Consider the following 18,286-nt stretch of genomic DNA (forward strand, 5'->3'; position numbering starts at 1 on the left):
GGCATGGAACCCCGATGCCTGGGCCCCAACTAGTAATTTAGGTTAGGGATTTTTAGCCCTCATAGAGTTGGCGCTTGGACGGATGGCGGCACCTCGCCTTCGAGCTGGTATTTCGGGCTCTAATTGACTTCGTCCGCCACGACGGAGTTGAAGTAGCTTTGACATAAATTTTTCTTGTCTCCTTGGGGAGGCAAGGTTAGAGTTTCTTGCCATATGTGCGTGACGGTGAGATCTCAGACACTTTAGATCTGTTCAAGGGTTCAATATCGGCTCCAAGGGGTTGGCTCTTTGGGATATGTGCACGAAGACTTCCCAGCCGTTCTCGACAAGATAGACCGGCAAAGGTAGGGAAGCGGCTCGTTCTGACGACGGTAGCGGTTGTTCGATGGTTTAGGAACCTTGATGTAATTTTTATTATATTTAGGGTGCTTAGTATTTCTGATGAACTTTTATATAACCGATCTTGTCTTTTTTGAAGAAGAAAAAACTCAGTTACATGAGAGATTCTTGCTGGTGTGGTTGGTGAGTCCACGTGAGGAACCCATGCGCACATGTGGCGAGCGCATGTGCCGAAATAGTATCCGCGTGGATCCAGATCCTCCCCGGGCATGGGTGGCATCTTGACAAATCGAGGCGGGACCCACCCGCCGATCTCCGGCAACCAACCGCTGGTACTAGTCTCTGTCCCGCCCCCTCCCGATTCTCCGGGGAGTCCGAGCGAGCTCACGAACAGCACGCCAGTCGACTCGCTCGCTCTCACTCTCCCCTCCGGCGCCCGTAGACGCAGCCGGCAGATCCAAGCAATGGTGCGCGTCACTGAGACACACCTCTCTGGCCTCGCTCGCTTGCTCTTCCTTTGCATCTCGTGATCCCGCGCCTTGGCTCTCCCAGTCATCACCTCTTTTTCTCCGCCTTCTTTTCAGGATTTGAGGGCGTTCTTCGGGGGCAAGAAGCAGGAGCCGGAGCAGAACGGGCACGCCAACGGGGCGGCGCCCAACGGGGGCGTCAAGAAGAGGACCGCCGATTTGGCCATCTACGAGCAGTACGAGCAGCAGGTCCGCGTGCTGTTTATCGATTACGTGCATGCGGGTGTTCTTGGCTGGTCCTGTTCCCTTGACCCCGATCCCGTTTTTGCTGTTTCAGGCCAGGCAGCCGGAGATGCGCGCCGCAGCTATTCGCGATGGGAATGCTGATGTGATGTGAGATACTTCTTCGTTTTTGTCTTAATTCGATCCACTGTTTAGGTGCTCGATGCAGCATGCAGTGGTGGGTTTGCTTATCAGATCTTGAGCTGTAGGTTTGGGCATTAGTTTTGGTGCGAAATAGAAGGGGTTGACTGAGTGAAAGCTATTGATTTGTCGGAATGCGTTTGTTGTGGAATGGGTAGAGAGGTCTAGTTGGCTTGGAAGTATGGCCATTAATGTGGGAGAGCGTCATCTACCTTTCATTTCAAAAAATAAATAAATGTGGGATGCTGATTCATGTTATTTCGACTAGTTTGTTGAATGCATGAGTGCACAATGCAGTTCCTCTGAAGGGGCTCGGCTGCATCAGGTGCATCCCTAGTTCAACTGGAGATTAAGATTTTCGGTGCCAAACCTTACTAACCGGCCATGTTGCGCTGGACATCTTACTTATAGAGTTGTGAAAGTACTCCACTTTAGAATGTGTCTTGCAAGAGAATTTTGAAACCATCTAGGATTGGTGCTACTGGGGATGTCTTTAAGGTCACAATTTTCGGGTTTTAGCTGTAGTATAACTTGAATTATTAACAGTTTCTCATTTGCTGTCTAAAAAGGACCAACAAATTGGTCCAGTTCATTTCATATCTTTGTGCTATCTTCCGTATTGTAATTGTCCACGGAAGGAGTTATGGAAAGTCCTAAGTTGCCACTATGTTTCACTTCAATTTCAACATTTGCTCTCCCTGAGAAATGATTTTGCATGTTCAAATCTTAGTTATTCAGAATATCTACTCTTCTTGAACATTACAATTATGGAGGTTACTTTTGCAGCCAGAAGCCTCTCCTACCTCAGTTTGAGTCAGCTGAAATGCGTAACTTAGCAGAGACATTGTTGCGGTAAGGAGTAATCTAAGCTTCACATAGAATTAGGGATGACATTGTCTAGCTATCGACTTATTCTCCTCCTTTCAGGGATATTATCCGTGGGAGCCCTGATGTGCAATGGGAAAGCATCAAGGGACTAGAGACTGCAAAACGTCTCCTAAAAGAAGCAGTCGTCATGCCCATAAAGTACCCAAAGTAAGATTGCTACTTTATGATTCGTAAGGTTAAAGTTAATCTTTCGACATTACCTCATAGTGTGTTCAACTGTACCATCATTGTGCCCTTCCCTAGTGGTATTTCAGATTCTCTGCTTCTTTGTGTGATGGTCTTCTCTTTTATAAATAAGAAATAAATTCAGAGAAGGAAGGCAGTGAAGGTCTTTTTGTAGCAGAAAAAATTGATGCCTAATATCATATAAATTGTTATATATTCTTGTTCACCTTTCTTTTGATTCTTTAGCTTATAGGGAGCAGAGCAACCAACCACATTGAATTATCCTACGTATTTAATTGAATTAACGAAGAATGGCAAAATAACGGCTTTGCTAAGCACGCTTGAGAAGAGCATATTATAGTTGAACTCTTAATGTATTTTAGAAAAAAAAATACTTCTATCAGATTGTACCCATCACTTTTTGTCTAATACATAATTGGAACAGATTGGAAAATGGTAGTTGCATTAGTTTACTCATTTTATGTAAAATAGTCACTGATCTTTTTTCGGAATGGTCTGGGGGCTCTGAGGTGTGGGTTTGGAAGTTTTTGGAATGGTCCCGCTCCAGTTGTCTACCTCGATGCTAAACCTTTTAAAGGCGTACTGCATATGATTGATTTGACAATTATTCCTAATCTTATTTTTTACAATATTCAGATACTTCACTGGTCTACTATCACCGTGGAAAGGCATCTTACTTTTTGGTCCTCCTGGAACAGGGAAGGTTGTAAACTTGTTCCAGATGTTACTTCTGCATCTTAGTGCACTTAGTACACAAAAAATATATTTCCATATTTTCCTTTACATACCTTTTATTTTCCACGCATTCTTATATCTACACCCTGGGACATTATAAATCACTACTTCACTGTATTTTGTAGCAAGATATATCATAGTAGAGATAACATTCTGATCATAGTTCATTCTAAGTTTAGCAATAGTCATGTGGTACAAAAATTAATATTGTAAGGGATACTTGTAGGTTTACTGCACCCAAGCTCACATGGTCATTTAATTTACTTTTCAGAGGATCAGTTTAGAAAATCCAAAAAAAAAACTGAGATGGAATCACGTACCGTCAAGTATTTTGTGATTATTTTTGTTGATTTGTAGTCTGCATAAAAAAATGAGGAGCTAAAAACATTTTTAGGTTGTGAATTTTTTTGGGGTTTGTTTATTTTCCAGTCCACAATAATAATATCATGATTTTCATGAAACTTGATATCTGAACATAATCAAGAATCATCTACATGTGAGAATATTGGAAGAATGATTTTTTATAAAAGGGAGCAAGTGCTTCCGAGTGCCTAGCTCAACTGGTTGGGGAAGTGGATGTACAAACCCAACACTTGGGTTCAAATCCTCATGGAGGCGAATTTAGGTTCCTATTTATTCTTGATGACCAGGCTTTCCTGGTACTCACGCATTTATCCTTGAGGACTAGGCTTGGTGCATAACCAAGATTAAAAATCCTGGTACTCATGCTTAAAAGGCCGTGTGCATCCCTAGTTGGTGTAGAGCCCGGGAAGTGAAATTCTCCCCCCAATTTACAGCTTGCATGTACGGACCGAAAAAAGTGGATCGCCCCCGCATCGCCCACCGCGCGGGCGACACGGGTGGCGACGCCGCCGCCCCACTATCGGCCCCCTCCCCTTCTCTCTCCCGTCGTCGCCGGCCGGAAACGCATGGGCAAAGCCCTCGCGGTGGTCGGTGGCGGCGGGCCCTTACCCGACCACGCTCTTCGGCAGGCTGGCGCGGCACCGGCGGCGCGGAACATGGAGGCGGATCAACGCGGCTCTGGCGATGCGGATCAGCACCAGGTTGATCGGCGCGGCTTCGGCGGCGCGGATCAGCGCAAGGCAGATCAACACGTCCTACAGTGTGGGTCAGTCTTCAAGCGCGGTGCGGCGGTGGGGATCTGTGCGCTCCTGCTAGCCCTGTTCAGACGGTTGTTCATCCCCTCGTGGTGCTCGTTTTGGTAGTGTCGACCGCCACGTGCGCCATGGCCGCAGGCTTCGTTCATCCAGTTGGGGTCAGCGTCCGTCTGATGGGTCTGGCTCGCTTTGGCCGTAGTCGAGATCTCTGAAGGTGGCGATCCGGTGCACACGATGCTGGATGGAGGTTCGTCAAGCAGATCCGGGTGAAAACCTTGCTTTCGGCTAGTTGCCAAGGCCAGTGATGGTGGCGTCCTTCTGCATCGCCCCCTTCTTGAAGGCATCACCGTGGAGAAGCTACAGACCTCTAGCCGCTACCTTCGGGGGAAACCCTAGATCAGTCGATCGGACGACAGCGGCGCTCTTGTGTCATTCCCCCCTTGGGGGCGTCATTCTTGGAAGTGTGCATTGGCTCGAGGGACCAGTGGACAGTTTCAGCGGTGGAGCGGCATTTCATGTGACGCATCGACGATGTGGAGTCTCGGCGGCGTGTCGCAGCAGGGTCTCGGTGACGGATGTGTGATGATGGACGCGCGGACGGAAGTGGCATTGTCTGGCGCCATGGTGGCGTCGACAGCAGGCCTGGCAAGGTCGATGCGTCAGTACCTGCTCTGAAAATGGATCGGTGGAAGACGGTCGCGGCGGCCTCTGCAGTGTGCGCATGCGGTGACCATTGAGAGTGCGCCGGACCAGTGTGTGCCCCAGACCCGGCAATGCGGCTTGGTTGGGGCCTCCGGCTTTAGATGTTGGGCTTTGGTGTGAGGTCTGGGTATGCGGCTCAGACAATCTGACAGATGTTGCCGAGATGGTGGCTTCAGACTTATTGATGTATTACTTTGTAAGGTCTTGGTGAATAATTAGTAAAATGGCTTCATGCATCGTCCTAAGGCCGGGGGTCATCCTCCTTTTCGAAAAAAAGTGCTTCTGAGTGCCATTTGGCATTATAGATAAATGCTTTTTTTTCTTTGGGGGGAGGGGAGGGGGGGCTTTTGTATACATTTTAGAGTTCTATAGTTTTCCTTTTCTTTTCAACCATTCTTTGGCTATTAAGAATTCCTTTGTGTTGCCTATTTAAAGTAGTAGCTCTTTTCCTTTTTCAGACAATGCTGGCAAAAGCAGTTGCTACTGAGTGCAATACTACATTCTTCAACATTTCAGCTTCATCAATTGTCAGCAAATGGCGTGGTGTGTGTTGTTAACTTCCCTCTGTCCTACATACAGTTATTTGATTAAATTACTTAAATTGCATAACAACCGGTAATTTAGGCATGCTTTGCACAATTAGGTAATTTGTTCAGGTGGTCATTTATCTATATTGTTTGATGAAGGAATAACTAATGGAATGTTCTTTTGTGCAAGTGCAGGAGATTCTGAGAAGCTAGTCAAAGTTCTTTTTGAGCTTGCAAGACATCATGCACCATCAACAATATTTCTTGATGAGATTGATGCTATTATTAGTCAGCGTGGTGAAGCTCGTAGTGAGCATGAAGCTAGTCGACGCTTGAAGACTGAGCTACTTATTCAGGTGTCTACTTCTTCACAAATATAAATAAGCTAGTCTTCTAATGCATGGTTTCCTACTACATGATCTCCTAAGCCCTAGCTTGAAGCGTGCTGAGCTTCAGATTTCAGTTTAGTCATATTTACACCATTTTTTACTGCAGATGGATGGCTTGACAAAAACGAACGACTTAGTATTTGTGCTTGCAGCAACAAATCTACCATGGGAATTAGATGCAGCTATGCTCCGTCGGCTTGAGAAGCGGGTATGGCTAGTACTGTGTTTTTATTCCAAGTTGTTTTTCCAAACAAAGAAGGACATGCTCCCAATCTCATTGCCAAAATTGTTTAAACCAAGTTGAATTTTTAACTCGACAGATATATGTTTGTTAATATCCATAATTTCAGTCATGCCTTGGTTGAATATTCTTTTGTGGGGCTTATATGTCAGGCCTGAAGAAACTTTTATTTGAATTCCAATCAGTCTCAAGACGAGCACATCTTACTGTTATGGAAATGGATGCTTGAGATGTAACCAAAGTATTCGATTAGTAGTAAATATTAGAAGAGAGCATGCTAACATATAATATTGTTTCTTTACTGGGCAGTAAGACTAAAATCAACATTTTTCTTATTTATGGTTTATCTATTTCCAAACCATTACTAAAAAACATTGGTTTGCAACTGCATATCACGGACAGATCAAAGTAGGAAGACATGCTTGTATGAGTGAGGCCTTTATTGTAAAAAAGAAGAAGGTGTGAACGTAGGAAACTATCCATGCCATATATTTGATAAATTAACTGCACAATATTTTTTTGGGGCATCGTTCATCAGATTCTTGTACCACTTCCTGAAGCTGAAGCAAGGCATGCCATGTTTAAGGAACTTCTGCCAGCAATGACCTCAAATCTAGAGGTCCCATATGATATCCTGGTCGAAAAGACTGAAGGGTACTCTGGTTCAGACATCCGTCTCGTGTGCAAAGAAGCTGCCATGCAGCCACTGCGACGTCTCATGTCAGTTCTTGAGGCCAGTGATGAGCTGGTGCCAGAGGAAGGTTAGTTTTGATTTCTTGATTTCCTAAAACTCTTTGTACTTCCCTGTGAAATACAATAGTGCCTAAGTTGTTAGACTTGTTCTTGCCGATCTGATCAAACATATTACATATTCGTTATTACCGTTCGTGGTGTAGAGCTGCCTGAGGTTGGCCCTCTCAAACCTGAAGACGTCGAACTTGCTTTGAGCAACACAAGGCCGTCAGCCCATCTCCAAGCACATCGTTATGAAAAGTTTAACCAGGACTATGGGAGCCATATTCTTTCTTAAGAGCAAACCACGATCAGCTTCTCAGGTCAGTGCGCGAGAATATGCCTCGCCAAGCATGTAGTCAATAAAAAGAAACTAAAATTTCCCTCCTTGAAGAATGTAGAATATTTATTTTTGTTGTTGTCTGCAGGTTTGCCAAGTGAAGCACGGTGGTGGTTTATTTGAACATGTACTGGTACAAAGCTATCTTGCCCTACAAGGCCACACCAATCAAAATGGCCTTGTCGCACCGTTATATTTATCCTTTGACAGTCGTCAAGCAGGATGCAAAAATTGTTGCTAAATACATTAGACTGGTTTAAGTTGGGATGCAATCATTGGGCATCTGATTTTTCTGCGCCAGCTCTGCTTGACTAGACTGAAATATTACCCTGTAATGATCATACTCCAAAATAATTAACAAATGATTCATTGAGTAGGATTTATGATGAAATAAATTAGGCATGTTGAATGGAACATTACAGTCCAGTTCTTCGCGCGTCACACATTTTAGGGTTTCTTTGCTTCAAAGGGTTCTCATGGAAACTTTGGAGGATACCTCTCTTAAGAATGTTTTCCGTAAGGCTTGTCTGATTTGCAGGATTAAAAACTTGAGTAAAATCGATAAATCTGCGCACTGCTTCTGCATGCAATTCACAAGGACAATATTCATTTAGATGATTTTATGAAAAACAAATTTGCTTTGTTTCTGCGATAGTGATTGAACCATTTAATCTTTCAAAGAAATTCTTGTCTACCTATACCACTATGTAGTACTCCCTCCGTAAACTAATATAAAAGTGTTTAGATTACTATTTTAGTGGTCTAAACGCTTTTATATTAGTTTATAGAGGAAGTATCAAAGTAGTGATGATCTAAACACTATTATATTTCTTTATGGAGGGAGTAAAGGCGAATGGAAGAAAATGCTGCTCTTATTCGATTCGACTTACTCCACTAGGTTTCGCACGACGTGTACCTCAAAGAAAAGGTTTGCTACGACGTGCTGTTGCCGCTGGTGTCTCCAGTCACAGACACTGTCCACAGCCACGTTACAAGTCCCAGCCCCTGTCACACACACCGGCCGGCCGTAGCAGCTGAACGGCGGCCAGTTGGTCATTGACACGTTCCGTTTGCGTGACATCGGGCGTGCGCTCAGCTGGTCGGGTCTTGCTCCATCGCCCAGGCCAAGCGCAAGCGGCCGAACCACGCAAACTACGCTGGCAGCCCGCTACCCGTTAACCATTGCTAGATACTCCAACTCAATGCACCACAGATCAGCACCTGATGCACTTCTGTCAACGAATGCATGAAGCCACAAATATAATTATCTTTAGCCAACAGAAGTTCTGCCACAAACGACTACAACAAAAGAACGAGTGAATCCCACAAATACACATTCTCTTTCTCATAGCACAAGCATATGCATTCATCTTTTCTCAGTTCAAATGCGAGAATGTGCAAATTAGGCCAATCAAACACCGGAGGAAACGAGCACTCCATCATCATCAGACAGACATCGATTCCACACATGCGATGCCGATACTCATGACACTACTCTAGTAAACCACACTGAATGCACGGACTAGCTCAGCACATATAGCAGCTCTCGGACCAAAACTACCACCAGCTCAAGGCAATCCCTTCATTGGATCAGCCGTCTTCCCAGATCTGGCGTCAGACCACGCTTTGGCTATTGTGCGCTTCATATCTTCATCACCTTCCTCATACATGCCCTGCAGTCAGAAAAAGAAATAGCTCATGTAAGCCAGATCGTGAATGCCAGCACAAATCGCTCGAGTCATGAGGCCGAACGAGTGTCTACCTTCATTAAATCCATAATTCCTGACATGGGATCCTTCTCTTTGTCCATGCTTGGCTTAAACTGTCACCAAAATAAAACTAGTTAGTCCATTTATGAGCAGTAGCAGTAACATCAAAAGCATGTTTTACAATTTTCACTGAGACGAGCAAATCCCGCTTTCACAAGACTCTTTGAGTAATTTTACTTTCACTGGCTAGCAAAGTTGCCAAACAGACATATGGATCACTCTTCAACTCTATAACCTCCTCAGCAGCCCTTCTTCCTGGTTTTCAGACCGACTTGCTTCCTAGTATTTGCTTGCCCTGTTTCCCCAACCTGTTTCCTCTAACAAATTTTGGGGCAACAACTATTTTCTTTTCCAGACAGTTTTCCTTAACCAGGAAAGCAGGCCTGTGACTTCCTTGCTTCCGACTCGAAAGCCTTCTAAACAGATTCCTTTCTGCACCCAGATGTTGGCAGTTATGCCATGGTGACAGATGCATGTAGCAGGATTGGAGGAAAGCTATACAATGCCTTTTATTCAATTATGAAAGCTGAGAGGAAATGGGCCAGGAACAGCACAAAACAAACCATAGTATTTCAGAGCATCTCCACTAGGCTCCCCAACAGCCTCCCCAGGACCACTTTTTTTGCGCCGGTTGTAAAAAATCGCCCCAGCCATGCACCCAAGACCTCCTTTTTCGCCGGATTTGACGAAAGTTACGGCCGGCGCTCCTAACCCGAACCCAGCTACCTGGGGGCGAGCTGGGGGCACCGGCGCTATTTTTTGGCCGCAACTGACCCACAGTCAGCCCCTTTTCCCACTCTCCCTCCCCTTTTACCACCTACCCCACGCCTCCCTGCTCCCCTCTTGATCCACGTGTGCTGCTCCACACCAACTGCTACAAGCTCTGCCTCAGCCACCTCGCCGCCGTCGTCTCGCTCCCCGGCGTGGCCGCTGTGGCGCTCGCCTTCTCGTCCGCGGGACGGGCGGTGGCGCGCGCTCCCGCCGCCGGACTGCTTCGTCTAGAGGCGCCACCGGTCGCCCTTCTCCTGCCCGGTGCACTCGGCCTGGAACCGGCGGCACTCGATTCCGTCGCCGAGGCTGCCACGCCTCCCCGTTCGCAGTCGCGCCCGTCCGCAATCCACACGCCGCTGCCCGCGTACGCCGTCGCCCAGCTGGCCTCGACCGCTCCTGCCACGCCGGTTCCAGGCCGCTGCCGCTGAGGGCGAGCTCGCGGTGTGCGGGCGCGGGCGGGGCGCAGGCCGCCCGCGCCCTGCTCTTCCTGCTCGCCGCTGCCGCTCACGGGCGAGCACGCGGTGCGCAGGCGCGGCACAAGCACGGGCCCGCCCGAACGGAGGTTGGTGGGGCGGCCGCGCAAGCACGCAGGCGCGGCGAAGGCGAGCGCGATGCGGAGTAGGCCGGACGCCATCTCGGCGGCGAGGGACTGCACGGGCACGGAGAGCTCGAAGAGGAACGGGGGCGGCACGGCGGGGTCGCGCTGCACGCAGAAGGTCACGCGGCCGCTGCGGCTCCCGAAGATGGTGCCGACGATGACGACGCATTGCTGCGGCTGCTGCTGGTGCCGGCCGTCCTTCCTGGCCACGACGGAGGCGGCCGGGTCGATGATGCTCTCCGGCTGGTTCGCGACCGGGCGGGGCAGGAATCCGGGGCGGACGGGGAGGGGGAAGGGCCTCGAGCTCGCGGCGGCGCGGGCGGTCGGCGGTGGGGACGGGCGCGACGGAGATGGAGGGGAGCTCGAGGAAGAGGAGGAAGCAGAGGTAGCCCGCCGCCGCGGAGCGCCAGCCGGTTCTGCGGTTCGCGTGGTGGTCGTGGCGGGGATAGGTGCGTGGGAGGGCAACGAGTGGATATTTTCTCAATCCCAGACAAAAAATTTCGCCGCCAGCCCCCCAAGAGGCGAAAAAAATGCCTCCTGGGGGGCTCAACGGCTGGAGATGCTCTCATAACCTGGAAGGCCAGGAATAGTAGTGGCGTAGTTGAACACGTTAGCTGTATTTTGAATCAACTAACCATATCATTGCTCTCCAGGCAGCAAAAGCATGCCAGCAGATTGGTGCTTCTGATGAATCAGTAGAGCACAGTGATGCCCAAAGGTCTGGCCAGGTGACCATGTAATCTTTTGATCAAGCAACGACTAAACAACGCTCTCAGTTCCTAAATTCCAGCTCTGATCACTCTGAAATCCTACTACACTACAAATATTTCTCTCCCAGCTGGTTTGCCCCCCCCATCTAGCGCTGTTGTAATTCACAAGTCTTTGTTGCCCGACCTCTCTTCAGGATGCTAACACTCACAACAGCAGTATAATGTATTAACATACAGGAGACAACAAATCTTGGATTACCATTGCATCAGGTTCCTACATAACTGAATGCTTCCAATATATTTTCTGGTGATCACTTGAGAGTTGAGAGATTATCACTACCACAAATTATTCATCCCAAAAAATTATTCACCCAGGAGAATCCAGCGCCCATGGAAACTATAGAAGGGCAGCCCGGTGCATGTAGCTCCCGCTTGCGCAGGGTCCGGGGAAGGATCCGACCACTTTGGGTCTATAGTACGCAGCCTTTCCCTACATTTCTGTAAGAGGCTGTTTCCAGGACTTACCCGTGACCTCATGGTCACAAGGCAGCAGCAGCTTTACCATGGAAACTATGGTTAATATTATTTGTTTGTGGGAAATTAAGTCCTAATTTTTTTCCAGGGAAGTCGAGAGGAGAAAGCAATGAATAGCTGGGCACAGAAATTACCTTGTCTTCCTTGTAGTGTAGGTCCAACCAATTGCCGGTAGAAGCTTTCCACAGGGTGATGACAATCTTCGTAGGCTTGACCACAATTTTGCATTTCTCAGGAACTATTTCTTTGTTCAGTTTTGGGATGGCACACCTATAGTTCTTGCCTTTAACATCATGAAACTTGATATCCACTGACATTGGCTTGAATGTAGTCTCCACCTTCTCTTGGTCGACATTCTCAAGGAATACATAGACCTGAACAGGCAGAACACAAAGTAAAACTGTTATCTAAATGCCATCATGGGAAATCCTCAAATTCAAATGTCATGGGAATTAAAGTTCACTGATACAAGTTGGGTTGTAGCTTAATGCCAAGCAAACTTTTCGCCGGTCAACTAGTCAGCCCTACGAATAACAGAACTGATACTCCCACCGTTTTTATTTACTTCGCATATTAGCTTTGACTGAAGTCAACCTTTATAAAGTTTGACCAAGTTTGTAGAAAACAATATGAACATTAACAAATCTATATGATGTGAAAATATATTCAACGATGAATCCAATGGTATTGATTTGGTAGTGTATATCTTAATATATTATTCTATAAATTTGTTGAAAGTTTATAAAGTACGACTTCAAGGAAAAAAACTAATATGCGGAGTATATAAAAACGGAGGGAGTACTAACCTATCATAAAAAATTACCGAGAGGCAACAAATTTTGGGTTCTAGCTTAATACCAAGCAAAATGTCATAAGCTGTTCTTGTGTTTGCAATTACTGTCAAGAACCCGTGTGGTAGTAAGAAGGAAAGGGGCATTATAACATGACAAATTTAGTTCAGTGGCTATACAAGAAATGGCTTAATAAATGTACTAGTACCTCCCTAACTTAATATAAGACGTTTTTGCAGTTCAAATTAAACTGCAATATTTAGTTACAGAGGTAGCACTATCGAAGTGTTCTTGAGGAAAAATAGGTGTGTAATAATATTCTGGAACCCCCGTCGAGTCAACAACTCCTGATGAAGATATATTGCATCCTTAATCATTACTGTTTCATTAGTTTATCAGTCAATCGAACGTGCAATAATTGATTAAGATGGCAGCAGCCAAACATTTTGTTTTGACAGTGCGATTGTTTTACCAACCAGCATTGGACACTGAGCCCAGACGGTGTGAGGTCTAAAGCACAACGAGATAAGATCAACTAATCAGCACATTAGTATTGCCAACGGACTAGAATAGTAAAAAAATGATCCCTTTCTCGCAGCAACGTACCCTGATCTTCTCATTGTCCTGGTCCCAGCTGAAGGACCCCAGCGTGACATAGCTCAGACCGGCAGGGGCCGCCGCCGCGGCGACCGCCCGCGGCGCCGGCGTCGGCACAGGCGCAGCCCGCGAGGCCAACTGCCAGCAAACAGAGAAACATCAGCTCAATACGAGAATCCGAGTCCACCGGAACGAATCGATCGGCGGAAAGCGCAAGGATGGCGGGAGAAGGAAAGGCAAACCTTGGCGTCGACGCTGCGGATCTCGTTGGAGAGGAGGGAGACGACGCGGGGGCGCTTGGCGAGGCCCTCCAGCCGCCGCAGCTCCTCCAGGTCCAGCCGCAACTCGTCCGCCGACATCTCCGGAGCTCTCGCTCTCTCTCTCTCTCTCTCTCTCTCTCTCTCTCTGTTTTCTCGTGGCTTGGGGTGGGGGGAGGCTGAGTTTGGCCCCTGCGAGGAGGTTTGTAGGGGGGTTTCGGTTGGGGCGGAAGGAAGGGGAAGGTTCCAGAGGAGACCAGTAGGGTGGAGGAATGGACGGTTCACTTCCGCGGAGAACGATGGACCGGGCCCAAAGCTTTCGTGCCTGAATTTTGGCCCAGTACTTGCTACTGGCTTGTTTTAGGCCGAAATGGGTTGGCCCAGTATTTCGTGTTAGCTCTCGTGTTCATATTTGTGGACCCGTGGGCTAGAGCGGCAGTGGAGTAGAACACTTGGTCCATTCCAGAAAAAAGAGGGTGAAGAGCATGGCAAACCCCAAACGGCGCCTTATGCACGGAGCTCCTATCTGCCGCTCTTTGCGGCAAATTGTCGGCCGCACGCACAGGCGAATATCCGACAGCGATGGCCCAAGATAGCGACAGAAAAAAGTCGCATTCTGTAAGGATCAAACACAAAAGCTCCAGTTCCCGAAGACCTGCTCTTACCACTTGAGCTAACGAGCATACATGAATATAGGGCTGTGAAACATTTAAGAACCAAAACCATCGCAGATCCAAGTTTTTTTTAATAAATTTCGAATGCAAAACATTTGTTTAAAACAAAGGGGAACGTTAAACACGAAAAAAAAATCAATGAACAAAATTTTAAAAACCTCAAAGATTTTCGAAAACAAGAACATTTTTTGAAAATACTGAACAGTTTTTCGAAACTCTGGAAAAAAATGAATACACGAACATTTTTTCAAAACACGATTTTTTAAAAACTGTGGATAAAAAATTGAAAACCCTCACATTTTTTCGAAACAGTAATATTTTTAGAAATTACAAAAAAAAGGAAAGCCTGAACTTTTTTTGGAAACTCCAGAAAAAAATTGCAAACACAAACATTTTTTTTTCCAAAACAGGAACATTTTTGGAAATTCCAAACAAAATTGAGAACACGAACATATTATGAAAACAAGAACTTTTTTTGAAACTCCGGAACAAAATTGGAAAACATGAATTTTATTTGAAATATGCAAACAATTATTGAAATGGCAACATTTTTTGAAACTCCCAAACACAATTTTAAAAGATCAACAATTTAAGAAATCTGTGAACACTTTTTTAAACGAGAACATTTCTTGAATCTTTCAAACAAAATTTGGAAACATGAACATTCTTTGCAAGTTTTCAAACGGAATTATTTATTGAAATCCCCAAATTTTCTGAAAAAGTGGTGAATTTTTTGAACAACAGCATAATGGAAAGGAAAGGAAAAGACGAAAAATTACCATAAGACAGCGAGAAACTGAAAAAAAAAAGGTTCACAAACTTTCTAGAATGTTCCTTAATCTGGATGCGATTAAATAGGAAAAGCGCCTTATGCGCCCGCTTCTTCAATTTTTGCAAACGGGCGCACACCCCACCTGCTGTGCTGGGCCGGCCCGTTGTCCCTTTTTTTCTTTTGTTCAAACTGAAGCAAAGCATCAAATGGTGTGCGAGGGAGGGTTCAAACTCAGGATCTCCAGGTTCAGAGAGCAGCGCACCAACCATTGAGACAAGCACACGGATGTGCCTACATATCTCTTTTGCTTTATTTATTCTTTGTCAAGGTCACAGAATCCCCCAGTTTTGGGAGACCGGTTTCTTTTTTTGGAACGGTTTTCTATTATTATTTTACTTTCCTTTTCTTTTTACTTTTTCCATTTTTTGTTTCCTTTTTCTTTTAGTAAATGTGTGAACTTTTTACAACTCGTGATTTTTTTCAAAATCAATGAGCTTTTTTCCAAACTCGTGAATTTTTTAAAATTTGTGAACTTTTTCAAAAATTGATGAACAGTTTTTTAAAAAATCGATGAACTTTTTCCAAAATCGATGAACTTTTTTTCAAAGTCGATAAACATTTTTCAAATCAATGAACTTTTAAAAAAAAATCAATGAACTTTTTTTCAAATTCGAGATTTTTTTAAAATCAATGAACCTTCTTTTTCAAAATCGATGAACTTATTTCAAATCAATGAACTTTTTGAAAAATTGATGCTTTCTTTCAAAATGGATGAACTTTTTTCAAAATATTTTCATATAATTCAAAAATCAAAACAGTTCGGTAAATGGTACTTGTGCAATAAATGTGTGTAGCTACAGATGTTCTTAAATAGTTCGACCTGTAATTCATCACTAGCCTGTCGTAGGTTTGGTGGTTAAACATGCTCGCACCTGATTGTTGTGGCGCGAGTTCGATCCTTGTATAGAACCACTTTTGTATGGTTTTTCGCGCTAGCCACTGCGAGCGATCTTCGCGCGCAATCAATTGAAGCTTTGTTGGGCCGGCCTAGTAATGATATCACCTACGACGAGCGCCGGTTAGGAGCTCCCGAAGAGCATTTGGTGTAGTCGTAAGAGCAATCGGGCATTCTGCAAGATGTTAGTTCAAACCGAACTACAAGTCAAAAAAAAGTTCAAACTGAACAAAATTTGAGCGGAGCTATTACAACTAACTTGATCAACTTTTAGGTTTAAAAAAATAATCTATTTTAACTATAAAACAGGATGGATCAGGCATCAGTCTGCATCCCCATGTAGCGGTACTTTGCTGCATCGAAAACCTTCATGCACCAACGTCCATTCCACTTAAAAAGATGACGTCAACCGCCGCACACCACCAATGGCGAACCAAGCGGGCAAGAGCTGCCATTGTGGGTCTTCGGTGGCAGAGAAGAGTGCCCCCCTACCAAGGACCAACGGGTGCGGTGTCACTGAGCTCTGTCGACGTCCATCGCCTTGGCAAATGTCAATCTCTTAATGATGCCATCATTGTTTTGTCGCACAGGTACACAAGCCATCACACCATCGCCCCGCATCATGCACCTGCCTCGTGCCAACTGTGATGTCGCCTGCGTCTAGCCTAAACGCATTGAGCAAAGAGATGAAGGTCTTCAAAGACGCCCCTCTAATGGTGTGGCAACATTAGACACGACGTTGTCATCTGAACCGACAAGCTGGATCCAAGGCTTTCACCGGAAGTCCAGGCACCCGGTTCAAGGAAGTTGGATGCCACGACGATGCCAACAAGAAGGAAACGAACCTGAAAGGGCGTTGATATCGTCGGCGCAGTAGCTGCCAAGCGGAGCTTTCTCCTACAGCACTACCGACTAGTCATCCCCCACACTATCGGACAACCGCCAACACGCACTCTCGCTAGTGTGCACATCTCCCTCGCAGACCTGGCGTTAGCACTGTTAGGGAGACCGACATCTCGCCGTTGATCCATGCGTCTTGCCGCCATAGTCGTCGGCACAAGGAAGTCAGATTCGGAAGAGGGCACACAAAAAAGACTTAAGAAAAAACTCTGCAACTTACGCTCTCATTGCAGTGGCACCTGTTAAAGTGGTGGCAAGAAAGAAAATACCAAAAAATAAGGTTTTTTTAATACCTATGACGAACCGAACCAAGCAGCCTGATCATCCTTGCCCGTCCCCCTCTTCTTTCAACCGTTGAAAGAGCATAGCCCAGGAATGAACCATATCGATCCAAGGTTGCAAGGGAAGAAGAAAGGTAAAGCAGACCATAGGGATCTTATGATGAAGTCAATCAGAGAGGACGGTTAGGTTCTTTGTGGTAGGAAAAATCAGGACGCCCCCGCGTCGCTCGTGACGAGCGACCCGGGCGGCAACCAACCGAGCGCCGCCGACACCCTTCTCCTCCTCCCATCCCCTCCTCGCCACCGCCAAAGTGAGCCGCAGGGCAAGCCCTCGAGGCTCCCAAGGACGGAGGCGGCGGGGCTTTCGTCCTCCGCTCGACGGCATGAATCATGGGAATACTAGGCGGGGCGTGGCCGATCTGACTTGGCGGCGTGGCGGGCGCGGGCCCTACCTTGACCGGCGGCGGCGCGACGGCCGACGATGGCTGCGGGTGCGACGGCCGGCCATGCAGCAGCGTTGGCTGCGTTCGGCGGCGGCGATCAGATCTGCGGCGATGACCATGTATGGTCTGGCCTTCGGACGGATCTGATCTGGCCGGTGCGGCCTGCTCGTTGTGCGGCAGCTCAGATCGGTGGTGAGCCGTGCACATGATGCTTGATGGAGGTTTGTTGAGCGGATCCGGGTGAAAACCTCGTTCTCGGCTTTGCCGAGACCGGCGATGGCGGTACTCTTTTGTGTCGTTACCTTCTTGAAAGCATCGCTGTGGAGAAGCTCCATATCTCTATCCGCTATCTCCAGGGGAAACCCTAGATCAGTAGATCGGATAACGACGACGCTCTAGTGTCGTTTCCCCCTTGGGGGCGTCATTTTTGGAGGTGTATACGGGCTCGAGGGACCGGTGGACGGCCTCTTTGGTGGAGCGGTGCTTCATCTTACACATTGATGGCGGCGGATCTCGGCAGTATGGCACAGTGGAGACTCGGTGTCCGATGCACGGAGATGGACTCACGCAGGAGGAGGATGTTGTCTGGCGTTATGGTGGCGTCGACGGTAGAGAGGCCTGGCAAGCTCGGTGCGTTAGTTTCTGCTCTGAAGATCGATTGGTGGAAGACGGCGGCGACGACACATGAGAGTGCGTTGGACCGGTTTGTACCCCAAACCCAGTATGTGGCTTGGTTGGGGTCTCCGGCTTTAGATGTTAGGCTTGGTGTGATGTCTGTTTGGTATTAGGCTCGAACCATCGGCTGTTGGGGATCGTAGCAGAAATTAAAAAAATTCTACGCATCACCAAGATCAATCTATGGAGTCATCTAGTAATGAGAGAGAGGAGTGCATCTAAATATCCTTGTAGATCGCGAGCGGAAGCGTTCAAGTGAACGGGGTTGATGGAGTCATACACGTCGTGATCCAAATCACCGATGACCGAGCGCCGAACGGACGGCACCTCCGCATTCAACACACGTACGGAGCAGCGACGTCTCCTCCTTCTTGATCCAGCAAGGGGGAAGGAGAGGTTGATGGAGATCCAGCAGCACGACGGCGTGGTGGTGGAAGTAGCGGGATCCCGGCAGGGCTTCGCCAAGCGCAAG

General features: G+C 46.9%; 2 protein-coding genes across 2 annotated transcripts; one reads left to right on the forward strand and one right to left on the reverse strand.

Moving 5' to 3' along the window:
• The first annotated feature begins 561 nt into the window (after window positions 1–561).
• Window positions 562–7,501, forward strand: LOC123079215 (katanin p60 ATPase-containing subunit A-like 2). Its single transcript, XM_044501929.1, has 12 exons — window positions 562–806; window positions 924–1,055; window positions 1,144–1,199; window positions 2,016–2,081; window positions 2,157–2,264; window positions 2,940–3,006; window positions 5,317–5,401; window positions 5,581–5,741; window positions 5,881–5,982; window positions 6,554–6,776; window positions 6,912–7,070; window positions 7,176–7,501. Exons 1-11 carry the CDS (start codon window positions 609–611, stop codon window positions 7,043–7,045), a joined length of 1,332 nt encoding a protein of 443 aa, XP_044357864.1. The 5' UTR covers window positions 562–608; the 3' UTR covers window positions 7,046–7,070; window positions 7,176–7,501.
• An 833-nt stretch (window positions 7,502–8,334) lies between these two features.
• LOC123079217 (calcyclin-binding protein) lies at window positions 8,335–13,345 on the reverse strand. Its single transcript, XM_044501930.1, has 5 exons — window positions 13,100–13,345; window positions 12,867–12,995; window positions 11,604–11,843; window positions 8,850–8,909; window positions 8,335–8,760 (listed from the first exon to the last, which is right to left on the reverse strand). The coding sequence occupies exons 1-5, from the start codon at window positions 13,214–13,216 to the stop codon at window positions 8,656–8,658; spliced, it is 651 nt and encodes a 216-aa protein (XP_044357865.1). The 5' UTR covers window positions 13,217–13,345; the 3' UTR covers window positions 8,335–8,655.
• Between the last annotated feature and the right edge of the window lie 4,941 nt (window positions 13,346–18,286).

This window comes from Triticum aestivum, chromosome 3D (assembly GCF_018294505.1).
Source record: "Triticum aestivum cultivar Chinese Spring chromosome 3D, IWGSC CS RefSeq v2.1, whole genome shotgun sequence".
Lineage (NCBI taxonomy): Eukaryota > Viridiplantae > Streptophyta > Magnoliopsida > Poales > Poaceae > Triticum > Triticum aestivum.

Excerpts from the sequence above, each read along its gene's own strand:
- LOC123079215 (XM_044501929.1), top strand. The coding sequence starts at position 609 with ATGGGTGGCATCTTGACAAATCGAGGCGGGACCCACCCGCCGATCTCC. Across the intron at positions 5,402-5,580 it reads AATTGTCAGCAAATGGCGTG|GAGATTCTGAGAAGCTAGTC; the intron begins GTGTGTGTTGTT and ends GTGCAAGTGCAG. Across the intron at positions 5,983-6,553 it reads TCCGTCGGCTTGAGAAGCGG|ATTCTTGTACCACTTCCTGA; the intron begins GTATGGCTAGTA and ends ATCGTTCATCAG.
- LOC123079217 (XM_044501930.1), bottom strand. The coding sequence starts at position 13,216 with ATGTCGGCGGACGAGTTGCGGCTGGACCTGGAGGAGCTGCGGCGGCTG. Across the intron at positions 8,910-11,603 it reads TACACTACAAGGAAGACAAG|TTTAAGCCAAGCATGGACAA; the intron begins GTAATTTCTGTG and ends TTTTGGTGACAG. Across the intron at positions 8,761-8,849 it reads GAATTATGGATTTAATGAAG|GGCATGTATGAGGAAGGTGA; the intron begins GTAGACACTCGT and ends TTCTGACTGCAG.